At 46.2% G+C, this 18,755-nt stretch overlaps 1 protein-coding gene across 4 annotated transcripts in view; it reads left to right on the top strand.

Moving 5' to 3' along the window:
- Window positions 1–18,755, top strand: part of ASZ1 (ankyrin repeat, SAM and basic leucine zipper domain containing 1) — a 508,155-nt gene that overhangs the window by 469,365 nt on the left and 20,035 nt on the right. For 3 of the 4 annotated variants that reach the window (XM_063930479.1, XM_063930476.1, XM_063930478.1), the window contains 2 exons: window positions 6,172–6,277; window positions 8,301–8,414. In XM_063930479.1, the coding sequence (XP_063786549.1) occupies window positions 6,172–6,277; window positions 8,301–8,414 (220 nt within the window). The remainder of the gene's footprint in view (window positions 1–6,171; window positions 6,278–8,300; window positions 8,415–18,755) is intronic. The other variant, XM_063930477.1, reaches the window with a different exon arrangement.

Consider the following 18,755-nt stretch of genomic DNA (forward strand, 5'->3'; position numbering starts at 1 on the left):
TGCCCGGTGCCTTCCTTCTGAGTTTGATATAAGTATGGTATGTAGGCGGCACTCGTGGACTTAATTCAAATAAGAAACCCGGACACTCCTGGGTTGAATACAACGTTTCGGATTTATTATCCTTCGTCAGGTATATATACCTGACGAAGGATAATAAATCCGAAACGTTGTATTCAACCCAGGAGTGTCCGGGTTTCTTATTTGAATTAAGTCCACGAGTGCCGCCTACATACCATACTTATATATATATATATATATAAGCGCTGGGTGTGTGCTGACAGACACTCTCTCTGTCTCTCCAAAGGGCCTTATTGGGGGACTGTCTCCACATAGATATATATCCCTGAGTGTGTGGAGGTGTCGGTACGTGTGTGTCGGCATGTCTGAAGCTGATGGCTCATCTAAGGAGGAGGTAGAGCAGATGATTGTGGTGTCTCCGTCGGCGACGCTGACACCTGACTGGTTGGATATGTGGAATGTTTTAAATACAAATATGTCTTTATTACATAAGAGAATGGACAAAGCAGAGTCCAGGGAAAAAACAGGGAGTCAATCCATGGCTTTGGCTGTATCACAGGGCCCTTTAGGGTCTCAGAAACGTCCCCTGTCCCAAGTAGCAGACACTGATACCGACACGGATTCTGACTCCGGTGTCGACTACGATGATGCGAGGTTACATCCAAGGGTGGCCAAAAGTATTCATTATATGATTATTGCTCTAAAAGATGTTTTGCATATCACAGATGACCCCTCTGTCCCTGACACGAGGGTATGCATGTTTAAGGAAAAGAAACCTGAGGTAACCTTTCCCCCATCTCATGAGCTGAACGCTTTATTTGAAAAGGCTTGGGAAACTCCAGACAAGAAACTGCAGATTCCCAAGAGAATTCTTATGGCGTGTCCTTTCCCCGCACAGGACAGGTTACGGTGGGAATCCTCACCCAGGGTGGACAAGGCTTTGACGCGCTTGTCCAAAAAGGTGGCGCTACCATCTCCAGACACGGCAGCCCTCAAGGATCCTGCTGATCGCAGACAGGAAACTACCTTAAAATCAATTTATGCACATACGGGTGCCTTGCTCAGACCGGCGATAGCGTCAGCTTGGGTATGTAGCGCTGTAGCGGCATGGGCAGATAACTTGTCATCTGACATTGATACCCTAGATAGGGATAGCATTTTATTGACCTTGATTCACATTAAAGACGCAGCCTTATATATGAGAGACGCTGCGAGAGACGTTGGGCTGTTAGGTTCAAGAGCCAACGCCATGCCAATTTCTGTTAGGCGAGCCCTGTGAACCCGCCAATGGACGGGTGATGCCGACTCAAAGAGACATATGGAAATTTTGCCTTACAAGGGTGAGGTTTTATTTGGGGAGGGTCTCGCGGACCTGGTGTCCAGAGCTACCGCGGGTAAATCTTCTTTTTTGCCTTATGTTCCCCCACAGCAAAAGAAAACACCACAATATCAGATGCAGTCCTTTCGGTCGCATAAGTCCAGAAGAGGTCGGAGCTCTTCCTTCCTCGCCAGAGGTAAGGGTAGAGGGAAAAAAATGCCTGCTACGGCTAGTTCCCAGGAGCAGAAGTCCTCCCCGGCTTCTACTAAATCCACCGCATGACGCTGGGGCTCCACTGAGGGAGTCCGCGCCAGTGGGGGCACGTCTTCGACTCTTGAGCCAGGTCTGGGTTCTGTCAGATGTGGATCCTTGGACGATGGAAATTGTATCCCAAGGCTACAAACTGGAATTCGAAGAGGTGCCTCCTCGCCGATTTATCAAGTCGGCTTTACCAGCTTCTTCCCCAGAGAGGGAAATAGTTTTAGCTGCAATTCAAAAACTGTATCAACAGCAAGTGATTATTAAGGTTCCCCTAGTCCAACAGGGGAAGGGGTACTATTCAACCCTGTTTGTGGTCCCGAAACCGGATGGCTCGGTCAGACCCATTCTGAATCTAAAATCCCTAAACCTGTACTTGAGAAAGTTCAAATTCAAGATGGAATCGCTCCAGGCAGCTATCTCCAGCCTGGAAGGGGGGGATTTTATGGTGTCACTAGACATAAAGGATGCATACCTTCATGTCCCCATATATCCCCCTCATCAGGCGTACCTGAGATTCGCTGTACAGGACTGTCATTACCAGTTTCAGACGTTGCCGTTTGGGCTTTCCACGGCCCCAAGGATTTTCACCAAGGTAATGGCGGAAATGATGGTGCTCCTGCGCAGGCAGGGAGTCACAATTTTCCCGTACTTGGACGATGATCTGATAAAAACGAGATCGAGAGATCAGTTGCTGAAAAGCGTGTCGCTCTCCCTGAGAGTGCTGCAGCAGCATGGCTGGATTCTAAATCTGCCAAAGTCACAGTTGATTCCAATGACTCGGCTATCTTTCTTAGGCATGATTCTGGACACGGAACAGAAGAGGGTTTTTCTCCCAATGGAAAAAGCCCAGGAACTCCAGAACATGGTCAGAGACCTGCTAAAACCAAAAAGAGTGTCAGTCCATCAATGCACTCGAGTACTGGGAAAAATGGTGGCGACCTACGAGGCCATCCCCTTCGGCAGGTTCCATGCGAGGACGTTTCAGTGGGACCTTCTGGACAAGTGGCCGGGGTCCCATCTACAAATACATCAGAAAATAAGCCTGTCCCCCAGGGCCAGGGTGTCTCTCCTGTGGTGGCTGCAGAGTGCTCACCTTCTCGAGGGTCGCAGGTTCGGCATTCAAGACTGGGTTCTGGTGACCACGGACGCGAGCCTCCGAGGATGGGGAGCAGTCACACAAGGAAGAAATTTTCAGGGACTATGGTCAAGCCAGGAGGCTTGTCTACACATCAACGTACTGGAATTGAGGGCCATATACAATGGCCTACGACAAGCGGAGAATCTTCTTCGCGACCTACCGGTCTGATTCAATCAGACAACGTCACAGCCGTGGCTCATGCAGAGTGGCAATGGCGGAAGCCACTAGGATTCTTTGCTGGGCGGAAAATCACATAAGCGTTCTGTCAGCAGTCTTCATTCCGGGAGTGGACAACTGGGAAGCAGACTTCCTCAGCAGACACGATCTCCTTCCAGGGGAGTGGGGACTTCATCAGGAAGTTTTTTCAGAGATTACGAGTCATTGGGGACTTCCGCAAATAGACATGATGGCGTCACGTCTCAACAAGAAGCTTCGGAGGTATTGTGCCAGGTCAAGGGACCCTCAGGCAGTAGCGGTGGACGCCCTGGTGACACCATGGGTGTTTCCGTCGGTCTATGTGGTCCCTCCTCTTCCACTCATCTCAAAAATATTGAGAATCATAAGACGAAAAAGAGTGCAGACAATACTCATTGTTCCAGATTGGCCTCGAAGGGCCTGGTATTCAGATCTTCAGGAAATGCTCACAGAAGATCCGTGGCCTCTTCCTCTCAGGGAAGACCTGTTGCAGCAGGGGTCCTGCGTGTTCCAAGACTTACCGCGGTTACGTTTGACGGCATGGCGTTGAACACAAAATCCTAGCGGGGAAAGGTATTCCGGAAGAAGTCATGCCTACTCTGATAAAGGCTAGGAAGGAGGTGACGGCAAAACATTATCACCGTATCTGGAGGAAGTATGTATCTTGGTGTGAAGCCAAGAATGCTCCTACGGAAGATTTCCATCTAGGCCGTTTTCTCCACTTTCTACAGACAGAAGTGGATATGGGCCTAATGTTAGGCTCCATTAAGGTACAGATTTCGGCCCTATCAATTTTCTTTCAGAAGGAATTGGCTTCTCTCCCAGAAGTCCAGACTTTTGTAAAGGGAATGCTGCATATCCAGCCTCCTTTTGTGCCCCCAATGGCACCATGGGACCTTAACGTGGTGTTACAGTTCCTAAAATCTCACTGGTTTGAGCCTCTTCAAACAGTTGAATTAAAATTTCTCACTTGGAAGGTGGTCATGTTGTTAGCCTTGGCATCTGCATGGAGAGTGTCCAAATTGGCGGCTTTGTCTCACAAGAGCCCCTATCTGATTTTCCATGTGGATAGAGCAGAATTGAGGACTCGTCCTCAATTTTTGCCTAAGGTGGTTTCATCTTTTCATATGAACCAACCTATCGTGGTACCTGTGGCTACGGGTGACTTGGAGGATTCCAAGTTCCTTGATGTAGTCAGGGCCTTAAAAATTTATGTAGCCATGATGGCTCGGGTTAGGAAAACAGAGGCACTTTTTGTCCTGTATGCAGCCAATAAGGTTGGCGCTCCTGCGTCTAAACAGACTATTGCTCGCTGTATCTGTAACACGATTCAGCAGGCTCATTCTACGGCTGGATTGCCGTTACCAAATTCGGTAAAGGCCCATTCCACTAGGAAGGTGGGCTCTTCTTGGGCGGCTGCCCGAGGCGTCTCGGCATTACAGCTTTGCCGAGCGGCGACTTGGTCGGGTTCAAACACTTTTGCTAAGTTTTATAAGTTTGATACCCTAGCTGAGGAGGACCTCATGTTTGCTCAATCGGTGCTGCAGAGTCGTCCGCACTCTCCCGCCCGGTCTGGAGCTTTGGTATAGACCCCATGGTCCTTTTGGAGTCCCCAGCATCCTCTAGGACGTAAGAGAAAATAGGATTTTGGTACCTACCGGTAAATCCTTTTCTCCTAGTCCGTAGAGGATGCTGGGCGCCCATCCCAGTGCGGACTTTTACTTGCAGATTATTCTTGCGGGTTAAATTAGTTTATACACGGGTTGTGTATTTATTGGTTTCAGCTTGTTGCTGCTGTTAATTCATACTGTTATCTGGTTTAATGTTACTCCGGTTGTACGGTATGTTTGTGGTGTGGGCTGGTATGTTGTAGCCCTTACGTTAAACAAAAATCCTTTCCTCAAAATGTCCGTCTCTCCTGGGCACAGTTCCTATAACTGAGGTCTGGAGGAGGGGCATAGAGGGAGGAGCCAGTTCACACCCAGTTAAAGTCTTTTCAGTGTGCCCAAGCTCCTGCGGATCCCGTCTATACCCCATGGTCCTTTTGGAGTACCCAGCATCCTCTACGGACTAGGAGAAAAGGATTTACCGGTAGATACCAAAATCCAATTTTTTTTCTTAGTACTGAATGGGTGTGGTCATGTGTCATGAGGGGGCGCGGTCACACAAAACTAGGTGAGTTGCTACATGACAATAGGGGCATGGCCACATTATGCCACACACTGTAATACCTTACATATTATACCACACGCCGTAATGCCTATTACATATTATGGCACACACGGTTATGCCACTGACACCACTTTATGTCCCACACACAATAATGCCCCCTATAAAATATGCACCAGTGGAGGGCTGATGGTACTGCGTACCTCCACCATATTTCTTAATGGTACTCCGTACCACCCTACTTTCAGCACTGATCAACACATTTAATAAGAAAACTTTTAATGTCCTAAATATTGCTATTTATTGCATATTAGTTTTGACACCGAGTTGGATTTCACTAGCCAGATAACTTGATTCAGAATCCTCATTACCCTTTCTGACATTATTTAGAAGTAACATGCAAAATCTGAACATTCCATGAAATATTATATTGTTTTGATTCACTGTCTTAAAGTACAGTTTTAGTCGTCCTGTGTTTCTGTAAAGCACTCTGGTCTCTCCTCTTCATTGTAATGTGCTATATTCAATAGCACAATATTTTGCTAGAATTTACTATAATGTGCTATGAAACGTTACGGTGTAATAGACCGGAGAGCATAGAAACGCCTCATATAATTTTTGCGTAATTTGGGAGTCTGCACATTACTTAGTCAAACCTGAATCATCACATACATTTTAAGGGTTTCATAAAAAGGTGTTGCCAAAATGTATTCAATAGCAGAACCTCATTAATAATAATAAATCATTCCAGAAAAACCAACCCCGTGACAACTTAAAAGTGTAAAAGTTTTTTCTATTTTTCCTCTATATGTGAAGAATTATTTCTACTGCAATGTGAGTTAATAAGGATACAATTGCCATTCAGCATATGTTTGGATAACTAAGCTCCTACTTCATCAGTGGAGCAAGTACAGTACTTACCCAGGTAGATTGCTGTGAAAGTTGAATCACAGTTTTCAGTGGCAAATTTTGGTTTTATAAATCAAAGCACGCATTTGCTTGCTATTCATTTTCCTGTTCTCTACAAACCTTGTAAACTCGGTTATGCTTTTTGTGTTTATTTTTGTTCCAGCAGTGATGAGCTTTTTGCATTTCTCCTTAAACTGAATCGGCAATGCACTTCTATAACTCATGCAGTAGAATCTGTGAATAATCAAATACCTTTGAATGCTCAAAAGGTAAGAATGTTTTGCTGTTAATCGTTGGTGTTTTAGTGTGTTAAAGAAACATTACCATTAAGCCAGTAGTAAACAAGTTAAAATGTGCACTAGTCAAGACATATAAAAAAAATGAGCAGCATTCTATAATGTATGACACGTCCTTGTAAAGCAATTAAAGACACTTGAAATATGCATCTAAAATAGCGTGTCTTGTAAGTATTTTCAACTTGTAGAGCTTACTTTTACTGTACTGTCCTTGGAGCAAAAGATTGTGTAAAAGGGTGGGAGGGCAGCACATTACTTCGTAACTTTTTAATCCATTTAACTATGTAAGTGATTCCAAATTAAGCATGAGTGCAGGATCTCTTATTTAGAAAACAAGAAAAATAAAGAAAGTAATTTGATATTGTTTAATAGTATTGTTACCCAGATACAATCTCAACATCTCCTGTTCCTTTCCTTCTGCTAACCCGTTAAAGGAAATATCTCATATTGTGTATTTGTAGTCTAGTATATTTTAGGTATGCTGCTCTAAAGTGCAGGTAATCGTGGTAATAGATCCCATATCTGCATTTCTGAATTTCTATTTTGGAGGTCCTTTCAACACCTCAGGACCATGCTGTATGTGCCACCACCTGCCATAGAATTGCACTACAGAGCAGACTGCTGTTGCCACATACACAACTATCATCAGTCTGTTATTTTTGCATTCGTACTATAGAAAACTGTGCGTTTTCTAGAACCTCTGTAGCAGATTTTGCATGTTTTTTTCCCTCCCTGAATAAACGAATTCCTTATCACCATCACGCATTTAACCCATCATCTCCTGAATCCTTTTTTGAGGGGAGGGTGTGCTGTATCAGCTGTAGTCTTGGCACCTTTATGTTGTGATTACCATATTGGTTTTTATACTAATTTTGTATATGTACTTAATTTTAACATGAGTTAAGTAGGGCAGTAAGTGAAACATCCATTGTTGAAGCTTTCAGTCTGATAAGAGATTGCACCATCTTATTACCTTTGTTACAGTATCATTGGATATATTTGTAACCAAAGAGAACAGCTGCTTTGTGTATCCCAAGAAAACTAAATGGAGCACCTCTGGCTGGTGATACAAAGACAAAGCTAAAAAATACGAGAGAGAGAGTAAACAGCAATGTTTTTACTAGTGATGAGCGGATTCGGTTTTACTCGGTTTTACTCGGTTCTCAAAACGGCATCTTATTGGCTCACGGATGTCACGTGTTTTGGATAGCCAATAAGATGCCGTTTTGAGAACCGAGTAAAACCGAACCTCGCTCATCACTAGTTTTTACATGTAGAACTGAGTTTACCAGCCAATTAATGGAAGTCATCCAATGGCAAACATCTCATAAAATATTGCAGTCTGATCCCATTAAACGTGAGGTTCCATTGTAGCCATCCGCTGCGTTTTTTGGGACAATAAACATCATTCATTTTAGGTGCCATCAAAAATAAGCACAGTTACAGTATATATGTACCAGAATTGCAAGAACTGTGTACGGAAACACATCGCACATTGTTATTACATGACCTTGTTCTTAATGTCATCTGCCAATTCTAGTTGGCTAAGAACAAGCTCCAATGGTCACACCTGAAGAAAATAAAAAAAACTGTCCTTTCTAAATAGTCTTCCATCTAATTAATTATTGCTGTTGTTCCAGTTGAGGGGTGCATATTTAAAGGGAATATTAGGGGGGGGGGTTAGGGGTTAGCCAATTAGCCCTGATCATTTTTTGGCCTATCCTATTTTTCCAGGCGAAAAACCCCCTACTTTTCTAACGAAATTACATAGGATCTGCGAAAAGTCGTGTAGCTATGTATTTTCGCAAACGCAATTGGGGACAAACCGCTTCTTTTCGGGGATTTGGTTTCGCTTTGCATCGGGGGTAATAGGATAGCCCCGGGTGAGTCAATTACTGTGGCTAATTGGATACAACCCTCAAACCAAGGATATTTTTGTATATGGAGCACATCACACAGTATTGGTAAATGTGTTACCTACTTTATTCCTTAACAGGTAGTCCTGGAGTTGGATTCTTCCCAGAACTTTCCTTCTGTATGTGAAGACATTGTCACAAGTGTTACAGATCTCCGTAAAGAAGTCTGCAGACTACAAAATCTTTTACATAAGGTTTGTGTCTATCCTGTAATGCATCTCATGGGGTTTTTTCTGCAGGAGCAAGGTGAAGATGTTTACTCCTATTATGTACGATAAAGTAATATTTATGAGAAAAATGTGTAAATGTGACAAAGAGAGGGTGGGAGTGTTAGGAATAGGTGTTAGCACCAAATCATTCACTTCCAAACCAACAACATAATGACAAGCTCTTGTCAAGAAGGGTCACTTTGAGTAATGGGCTGGAGGAAAAAAAGTGACAGGATAGGAGTCAGTAAATTGAGCACCAGTGTCACAAAGGAATCTGTTTTCTGAATGATGCCATGTGGACATTAAACAGTGAGAGAGGTTAACATCACAGCATCCTGTAATTCTGAATTGAAACAAGTATAAAAAAATACATTAGGGATAATGGGAGGTTATAAATATTGTACTGCAAATAAGACATTCCTATGACCTTCTGCTTAAGAAAATAAATAGAAAGAATAGCAGCATAAAATTTATTAACTAAGCCCACACAGGCTGTAATGGAAGACGTTTTCATCTCTTTCTTAGGAAATGTAAACTGCAAAAGCTAAACTAACATTTCCAAAAATAATAAAACCCAGGAATCTAATTCAGAAACGCAGATACTTGATTTATCGAATCTTGTTCTGGCCAAGCTTACAGATTCCTTGCTGTATGGAATTTATGTTTTCAGATCCCATATGCCTCTAAAGTGTATGCATTCAAGAACTAACTGGGTAATCGAGAGTGAACTATGAATATATTTCCAGCAAGAAGACTGATGGGTGTTTCAGGTCCTTTTTGTTGATGTCTGCCAGTTCATGTGTTTACTTTTGCTTTTTACAATAGTAAAGGCAGATGTACGGGTGGAGTACAGTTTATTGCAATGAGTGGTACACCACTCATGTAATGTAATGATAGCAAATTGCCATTGCCAAGCTAATCAGTAAGTTGCTGTTACCGGGTAACACAAATTATTTGTTTAATCCTTAGCTATGCTTTTGTTACAGTAAAGCCCGTGCCCAGTCAGTGCTGTGCTTCACTGTTACAATAAAGTCTGTGCCCAGTCTGTATATAACAACTTAACTGACAATTTTTCCCTTCACAACCATCCATAAAATTAGTTTTTAATATTTTTTTTGTATAGTTTCAAATATGTATTTTTTCAAATATTATATTATGCACATCTGCAGAACGGATCTCCTCGTCAAAAACTGGTGGACACAGTGGGGCGGAGCGGTTACAAGTGATCTGGCCAGGCCAGTTAAGTGGTTAATAAATACCCTTTTGTAAGTGTAGCATATTTCTCATACTTTACTCAGCTGCAAGATAATGCAGTGTGCTTTCTTGTCTCCATATGGGATATCTATTTCACCTAGAGACAAATGTTATCCTTGCCTTTATCACAGTATTTCTGTTTGTATTTAAGGGAATCAAAAATTCTTGAGTAAAAAATATTTAGCTTTTCCTTAAATGGTGGTACTGCACCTTTTAAGCATGATGGTCACCCTTTGACTAGACTGTCATACCAATTAGTGTTTTCATCAGGGCTGTAAGGAGGGTGGTGCAGCCTGTGACATCACTCATGGTGGTACCAGCCATACCACAACCTCTGCTCCAGCCCGTGACCTGCTCTGGCGCTCGCACTGTGTGGGGAGAGACTTAATGGGTTGTATTCAATAAGAGTCGGAAAGACAGCAGCTTCCGACTGATTTAATAGGGGCTGTTTTTTCTCATACGTCCTAGAGGATGCTGGGGATGCTTCAAGAACCATGGGGTATAGACGGGATCCGCAAGAGACATGGGCACACTATAAGACTTTAAATGGGTGTGAACGGGCTCCTCCCTCTATGCCCCTCCTCCAGACTCCAGTTAGATTCTGTGCCCAGAGAGACTGGTCACACACTGAGGAGCTCTCCTGAGTTTCTCGGAAAAAGACTTTTGCTAGGTTTATTATTTTCAGGGAGACCTGCTGGCAACAGGCTCCCTGCATCGTGGGACTGAGGGGAGAGAAGCAGACCTACTTCTCTGAGTTCAAAGGCTCTGCTACTTAGGCTACTGGACACCATTAGCTCCAGAGGGTTCGATCACTTGGTCCACCTAGCTGCTTGTTCCCGGAGCCGCGCCGTCACCCCCCTCACAGAGCCAGAAGATAGAAGCCGGGTGAGTATGAGAAGATCAGATGACTTCAGTGACGGCAGTAGACGCGTTTGAGGTACTGCGCAGCGGCCGCGCTGCGCGCCATGCTCCCACACATAACACGGCACTGCAGGGCGCAGGGGGGGCGCCCTGGGCAGCATGAAATACCTCAAATAGCGACTGGCATAAGTTAAAACAGTGCCTAGGCACTAGTTAAGGGACCTCCGCCACTATAAATATAAATTTAAGCGGGACTGACGCGCGCCATGTAGTGGGCGGGGCTTAGCCCACACAGCTCTGACCAGCGCCATTTTCTCTTCACAGAAGCTGCAGAGACGCTGGCCCTGACCTCCACACTGCTGTGCAAGTAACAGGGTGCAAAACGGGGGGGGGGGAGGCACAAGTGATTTGGTGCTAATTAATATATAATATAAAGCGCTAACAGGTCTGGGCAGTCTTTTTACTCGCTTCAGTACCGGGATAGGCGCTGGGTTGTGAGCTGGCAGAACTCCCTCTGTGTCTCTCTAACAGGCTTTGTTGTTGGTCTGTCTCCTAGCCCCAGTGTGGTTGTGGGTGTCGGTACGTGTGTGTCGACATGTCTGAGGCTGAGTGCTCTTCCCAGGAGGAGGCTGGAGTGGGGATAGAAAAGACCGTGAGAGTTACCGTGTCGGCACCGCCGACGGACGATTGGGTAAATATGTTGAGTGTTTTGAATGCAAATGTGACTCGATTGTCTAAGAGATTTGATAAATCTGTGTCTAAGAACCAGACATGGAGAAAATCCATGGAGGACAAGCTCAGACCCCTTCGGGGTCACAGAAACATGCTTTTACCCAGATAGCAGATACAGATACCGACACGGACTCTGATTCCAGTGTCGACTATAGTGATGCCAGATTGAATCCAAAACTGGCTAAGAGCATTCAGGACTGTAGCAATAAAAGAGGTGTTGCATAAAACAGAGGACCCTGCTGTTCCTGATACTAGGGTCTGTATGTATAAAGGAAAGAAACCTGAGGTAACGTTTCTTCCCTCTCATGAACTGAACGCTCTTTTTGAAAAGGCTTGGAAAAATCCTGACGAGAAGATACAGGTTCCCAAAAGAATTCCAGTGGCATATCCGTTTTCTTTTAGGGACAGGGAAAAGTGGGAGTCAACCCCCACGGTAGACAAAGCTTTATTGCGTCTATCCAAAAAGGTGGCGCTTCCTTCTCCTGACGCGGCAGCCCTAAAGGATCCTGCGGATCGTAAGCAGGAAAATACACTAAAATCCATTTATGTCACTACGGGTTCACTACTCAGGCCTGCCGTTGCTTCGGCACGGGTGAGTAGCGCTATTGAAAAGTGGGCAGATAACTTGTCATCTGAGATAGATTCCCTAGACAAGGAAAATGTGCTTTTGACTCTGGGTTATATCAGGGAAGCTGCAGCATATTTAAAAGAAGCTGTAATGGATATTGGGCTTTTGGGATCAAGGGCCAATGCCATGGCGGTCTCAGCAAGGAGAGAATTGTGGATTCATCAATGGAATGCTGATGCTGACTCTAAGAAGGAGATGGAGTCGTTACCGTTTAACGGTAGTGTCTTGTTTGGTGACGGCCTCACTGACCTGGTATCTACGGCTACCGCGGGTAAGTCATCATTTTTACCTTATGTTGCGGCACAACAGAAGAAAACACCCCACTATCAGATGCAGTCCTTTCGGCCCAATAAATACAAGAAAGGAGGAGGCTCCTCCTTCCTTGCTGCGAGAGGAAGAAGGGGAATAAGGTCACCGGCTGTGGCAAGTTCCCAAGAGCAGAAGTCCTCTCCGGCTTCTACCAAATCCACCGCATGACACTGGGGCTCCTCTGCGGGAGTCCGCACCAGTGGGGGCACGTCTGAGGCTCTTCAGTCAGGTCTGGGTGCACTCGGACCTGGATCCTTGGATATTAGAAATAGTAGACCAAGGGTACAAATTAGAGTTTCAGGACATGCCCCCTCACCGATTTGTCAAATCTGCCTTGCCAGTTTCTCTTCCAGAAAGAAAGGTGGTATGCGCTGCAATACTAAAGCTGTGTCAAAATCAAGTAATTGTCACGGTACCCCCGTCACAACAGGGGGAGGGTTTTTATTCGAGTCTGTTCGTGGTACCAAAGCCTGATGGCTCGGTCAGACTGATTCTGAACCTAAAATCTCTCAATTTCTTTCTAAAAAGATTCAAATTCAAGATGGAATCTCTCCGAGCAGTGATCTCCACTCTGGAGGAGTGCGATTTTATGGTGTCGGTCGACACAAAGGATGCCTATTTACACGTTCCCATATATCCTCCACATCAGGCATACCTGAGGTTTGCTGTTCAGGTTTGTCATTACCAATTTCAGACGTTGCTGTTTGATCTATCCACGGCTCCGAGGATTTTCACCAAGGTTATGGCGGAAATGATGATTCTCCTGCGCAAGCAGGGAGTCACAATTATCCCGTACTTGGACGATCTCCTGATTAAGGCGAGATCTAAGGAACAATTGCTGAAAAACATTGCACTCTCTCTGACGATTCTGCAACAACATGGTTGGCTCCTAAACTTGCCAAAATCACAGTTGGATCCGACGACACGGTTGTCGTTCCTGGGTATGATTCTGGATACAGAATTACAGAGAGTTTTTCTTCCAGTGGAAAAGGCTCTGGAAATACAGAACATGGTAAAACAGATTCTGAAACCGGCAAGAGTGTCGAATCTTCAATGCACTCGGTTGCTGGGGAAGATGGTGGCGCCCTACGAGGCCATTCCGTATGGCAGGTTCCATGCCAGGGTGTTTCAGTGGGACTTGCTGGACAAGTGGTCCGCGTCTCACCTGGACATGCACCGGAAACCTTTCCTATCTTCCAGGACCAGGGTCTCCGTTCTGTGGTGGCTGCACAGTTCTCACCTTCTGGAGGAACGCAGGTTCGGTATTCAGGATTGGATCCTGGTGACCACAGATGCAAGTCTCCGAGGCTGGGGAGCAGTCACACAGGGGAGAAATTTTCAGGGAAAATGGTCAAGCCAGGAAGCTTGTCTGCACATAAACATTCTTGAATTAAGGGCCATTTACAATGGCATTCTGCAAGCGGATCATCATCTTCGCGGTCTGCCCGTCTTGATTCAGTCAGACAACATAGCATTGGCGTACATAAACCACCAGGGCGGAACAAGGAGCAGAGCGGTAATGGCCGAGGCCACGAGAATTCTTTGCTGGGTGGAGAAACATGCAAGCGCTCTGTCAGCGGTCTTCATTCCAGGAGTGGACAACTGGGAAGCAGACTTCCTCAGCAGACACGATCTCCATCCAGGAGAGTGGGGTCTTCATCAAGAGATCTTTGCAGAAGTGACAAGTCGTTGGGGAATTCCTCAAATAGACATGATGGCGTCCCGCCTCAACAAGAAACTTCAGAGATATTGTTCCAGGTCAAGGGACCCTCAAGCGATGGCGGTGGGCGCCCTAGTGACACCGTGGGTGTTTCCGTCGGTATATGTGTTCCCTCCACTTCCACTCATTCCAAAAGTGATAAAGATCATAAGGAGAACAAGGGTTCGGGCGATACTCATTGTTCCAGAGGAGGGCTTGGTATCCAGATCTTTAGGAGTTGCTCATAGAAGATCCCTGGCCTCTTCCTCTGCGAGAGGACCTGTTACAACAGGGTCCGTGCGTGTATCAGGACTTACCGCGGCTGCGTTTGACGGCATGTCGGTTGAGCGCCAAATCCTAGCCCAGAAGGGTATTCCCAGTGAAGTCATTCCCACACTTCTTCATGCTAGAAAAGAAGTAACGGCAAAGCATTACCACCGTATTTGGAGGAAATATGTGTCTTGGTGTGAATCCAAGAAGGCTCCTACGGAGGAATTTCAGCTGGGGCGTCTACTCCATTTTTTACAAGCTGGTGTGGATGCGGGCCTAAAGTTGGGCTCAATTAAAGTACAAATTTCGGCCTTATCGATTTTTTTTTTCAGAAAGAATTGGCCTCCCTTCCAGAAGTTCAGACCTTCGTGAAAGGCGTACTACACATCCAACCTCCCTTTGTGCCTCCAGTGGCGCCATGGGATCTGAATGTGGTGTTGCAGTTCCTGCAATCTCATTGGTTTGAACCTTTGCGTAAGGTTGAGTTAAAGTTCCTTACTTGGAAAGTAGTCATGGTGTTGGCCTTGGCTTCCGCAAGGCGGTTCTCTGAATTGGCGGCTTTGTCTCACAAAAGTTCCTATTTAATCTTCCATGCTGATAGAGCGGAGTTGAGAACTCGTCAGCAATTTTTGCCAAAGGTGGTTTCATCGTTTCACTCAAACCAGCCTATTGTGGTGCCTGTGGCTACTGACGCTTTGGCAGAATCGAAGTCTCTCGATGTGGTCAGAGCTTTAAACATCTATGTTGCCAGAACGGCTCAAATTAGGAAAACAGAGTCTCTGTTTGTCCTGTGGGCTCCCAACAAGATTGGGGCTCCTGCTTCCAAGCAGACTGTTGCACGTTGGATCTGGAATACGATTCAGCAGGCTCATTCTACGGCAGGACTGCCATTACCAAAATCTGTGAAGGCCCATTCTACCAGAAAGGTGGGCTCATCCTGGGCGGCTGCCCAGGGAGTCTCGGCATTACAGCTTTGCCGAGCGGCGACTTGGTCGAGATCAAACACCTTTGCGAAGTTTTACAAGTTTGATACCCTGGCTGAGGAGGACCTCTTGTTTGGTCATTCGGTGCTGCAGAGTCATCTGCGCACTCCCGCCCGTTCTAGAGCTTTGGTATAAACCCCATGGTTCTTGAAGCATCCCCAGCATCCTCTAGGACGTATGAGAAAATAGGATTTTAATACCTACCGGTAAATCCTTTTCTCTTAGTCCGTAGAGGATGCTGGGCGCCCGTCCCAGTGCGGGCTGTATCTGCAGTTTGGTTGTAGTTACGCTCATGTTGAGTTAAGTTCAGTCAGCCTGTGACTGTTGTTTGGGCATGCCGTTGGATGCATTGTTGTTGAATGCCATGTTGTACGGCGTGGTTTGAGGTGTGAGCTGGTATGTATCTCACCTTAGCCGCGGATCCACTTGCTTTTGTTGAAAATGCAGCCAAATCTGACAGGTTTTGGCCCCATTTCCGACAATCTCAATCCGACTTTAAAAAAAAGTCAGATTCAGGAGATGAGATGGGAGAGCAGGGCGAGGGCGGGAGAGAGAGTGCTTACCTGCGGGCAGGTACCTATGACTTGTGTCCCCCTGGCCAGGCTCCTCTCTCCCGGCAACTCTTCCCGACTGGCACTGGGCTACACGTCTCCCACACGCCCGCTATAACCTTCTCACGTGGCCTGTCGTGCCATAAGGGGCTGTGTGGCGTGACTGCAACAAAGATGTATGAGGACAAATCTGTATACCATACTCTTATCTTTGGACTGGTGGGAATATAGCCTCTGCAAAGCCTCTGTGAATTGTGCTGCCAAGATGAAGGATTTAGGAGTTCTGTTCCTCTTTTTGTTTTGCATAAAGGTGTTTCCATGGCACAATAGAGCAGATGTGGTATTGCATTAAGGTGTTCCCATGGCACATGGTTTTGGTCCATCGTAGGTCCATTTTGTGAAATTAATGTTCTTTTTTTTTCTTCTTTTTTTATGATTATACAGATGTGTCATCATACATCTAGCCTCGATACACCATGCAGAGCGTGAGTGAGCCACCAGTTCCCGCGCAACTCTGCTAACGTTGGGTATCTTTTTTTTTTTTTCCCCCAAAAAAAATGCATCTTAGACACAATACAGTGCAACTAGGACACCCCAGGAGATTGTGCTGATTCATTTGTTATATGACACCTGCAGTGGCGGAACTTGTGAGTGTGGACCCAAGTGCAAAAATATGCCCCCCCTCCGCCCCACCCCAAGGTCACAATATGCCACACGGCAGTGGGTGACTGGGAGAGAGATGGTGACAAGCAGTGGGTGACAGGGAAAGGCATAGAGTGAAGTAGAGAGGGCGACATGGAGAGAGAGATGGTAAGGATTATGGGGAGAGGGTGACGAGCAGAAGACAGGAAGAAGCAGTGGGTATCAGGGATAGGGTGGCATGGATAGGCAGAGGGTGACGTGGAGGGGGTGATGAGGAGACGCTGACAAACAGTTGAGGGCGATGGAGAGAGGCTGACTACAGGGTGATGGAGAGTGGGTAACGTGGAGATGCAATGGGTGATGGGGACATGGAGAGGGTAACGGAGAAGCAGGGAGTGACAGAGAAAGGGGAACAGGGATGCAGGGGGTGACAGAGTGGTCACGGTGAGAGGGAGACGGAGGGAATAACAAGCAGTGGGTCACAAGGAGAGGCAGAGGTGATTGAGTGGGTGATGGGTAGAAGCAGATGGTATGTGAGGTCTCTGTAGGGGGGTGTAAAAAGAGTAAATTAGGCTGAAAGGATTCACTGGGACATGAAGAGAAAGTATCAGTAACCAAAACAAGCAGAAAAAAAAGGGGGATTAACATTAGAGCTGAGGAAAGAATGCTAGGTGGGAGAGAAAGGGGGGAGGGGGTGAAAGATGGGGAGTTTGGGAGTATGCTGTGAGTCAAGGACTAACCTTTCACCCACTCCACGATCCTTGTGCATGCAGAGATGCCGACACAGCAGCTGCTAAGCCCGGACCCAAAGTGATGGAGGAAACTTGGACAGCGTGCCTGCCTTTAGCGTCATCTGGGGCAACTGAGGCTCCTCTCCTCTGGTTTTCCAGCCAGGGTAGGTCCCTAAATCGTGACTTCGGTCCCCGGCAAGAGCAGCCTGTCAGACAGTGTTACTGAGTCTGGGGGAGGAAAAGGGAGAGAGTGGCTGGCTGGGCACGGAGCTGTCCTTAACATGGCTCTGGGGTTAGATTGCAGGCAGCGTTCGTTTCACTGTGGGGGGAGGAGTAGAGAAGGGAGATATCTGGCCCTCCTCCAGCCGGACCGCTTACAAATCACCGTCCTCTAGAGTACTGGCGGTGAGCAGCACAGAGTCATACAATGAGTCAGTGTGACTTATTCTATTGCCAGCAGCAGTGGGCCCCTCTACTGCGACGGGCCTCGGCCATTGCTCCAGGCACACACATTGGGGACCCCTCACTGTCTGCCCCAGTTTTAGAGGGGTTCCTTTTAAAAAAAAAAAAATATTATTTGTACATCAATCATCATCATCAATTTGATAATAACGTCCAGGGCTTCCATCAGAACTGGTAGGGCCCAGTACAAATTTTACAAACGGGACCCTTCGATCCTCTATCCCCCATGAGGTATAATGTGAAGCCCTGCTGACCAGAACAAGTGTCTGCTATGAAATCTCTACTACAATACTGATGTGTGTCACATGCCCCCAGGACTTTCCCACATGGCTCCCAGATCTCCCCTCATGCCATCAGATCTCCCACTTGCCCCTAGCATCTCCCATAGACTTTTATACATTTTATTAACATTTATTGACATAACGCCATCATGTTTCTTACATTTTACATGCCATCAAACCTTACCAATTTACGTAAACACCGTACTTTAAAAAAGGCTTTATTCAAAATAATTGTTCTTACTTGCCATTCTTAAGTATGATGTTGAACATGGTTCTGCATCCGTTAATCCACACCACTTCTGATTGGCAGCTACTTGCCATGGGGAAAAGGCACATAGGTTGAAGGTGGCAGAGGGACAGCCAGGGAAGGTAGGCGGAGGTGCAAATGGGGAAGGCGTACAGAGGGACAGACGGAGAAGGAGGCAGAGGGACAGCCGGGGAAGGAGAGGAGACAGAGGGACAGCCAGGGAAGGCAGGCGTAGCGATAGCTGGGGAAGGTTGACATAGAAACAGCCGTAGCACAGGTGGCAGAGGGACAGCTGGGCAAGTCAGGCAGAGGGACAGCTGGTGAATGGGCAGAACCATTGTTGGTAAGGGTGGGCTATATACACTGCTAAGTAACTTCAGAATCATATAGTCACACACTCCTATTCCTTATGGGATTTGCCGTGCACTTTCAATGTCTGAAAATGGCAGCTGTGGGAAGAGTTGATCTGGAAGGTGGGACATAAAGTATGGGGAGGCAGTAAGGGGAGGAATAAGTGCAGCTGGTCCTGATGCCTCAGAGAGATCAGATCCAAGCCCACCAGCCACCTCCTGCTCTGTCGCTGTGACCCCTCTTCCATGTCTGGCTGGCCATGGAGTGGTCCTTAACATAGCTGCATAGTCTCAGGGCCTACACTGCAGTGTTAGTTTCACTGTGG

This window comes from Pseudophryne corroboree, chromosome 6, assembly GCF_028390025.1.
Source record: "Pseudophryne corroboree isolate aPseCor3 chromosome 6, aPseCor3.hap2, whole genome shotgun sequence".
NCBI classification, from domain to species: Eukaryota; Metazoa; Chordata; class Amphibia; order Anura; family Myobatrachidae; genus Pseudophryne; species Pseudophryne corroboree.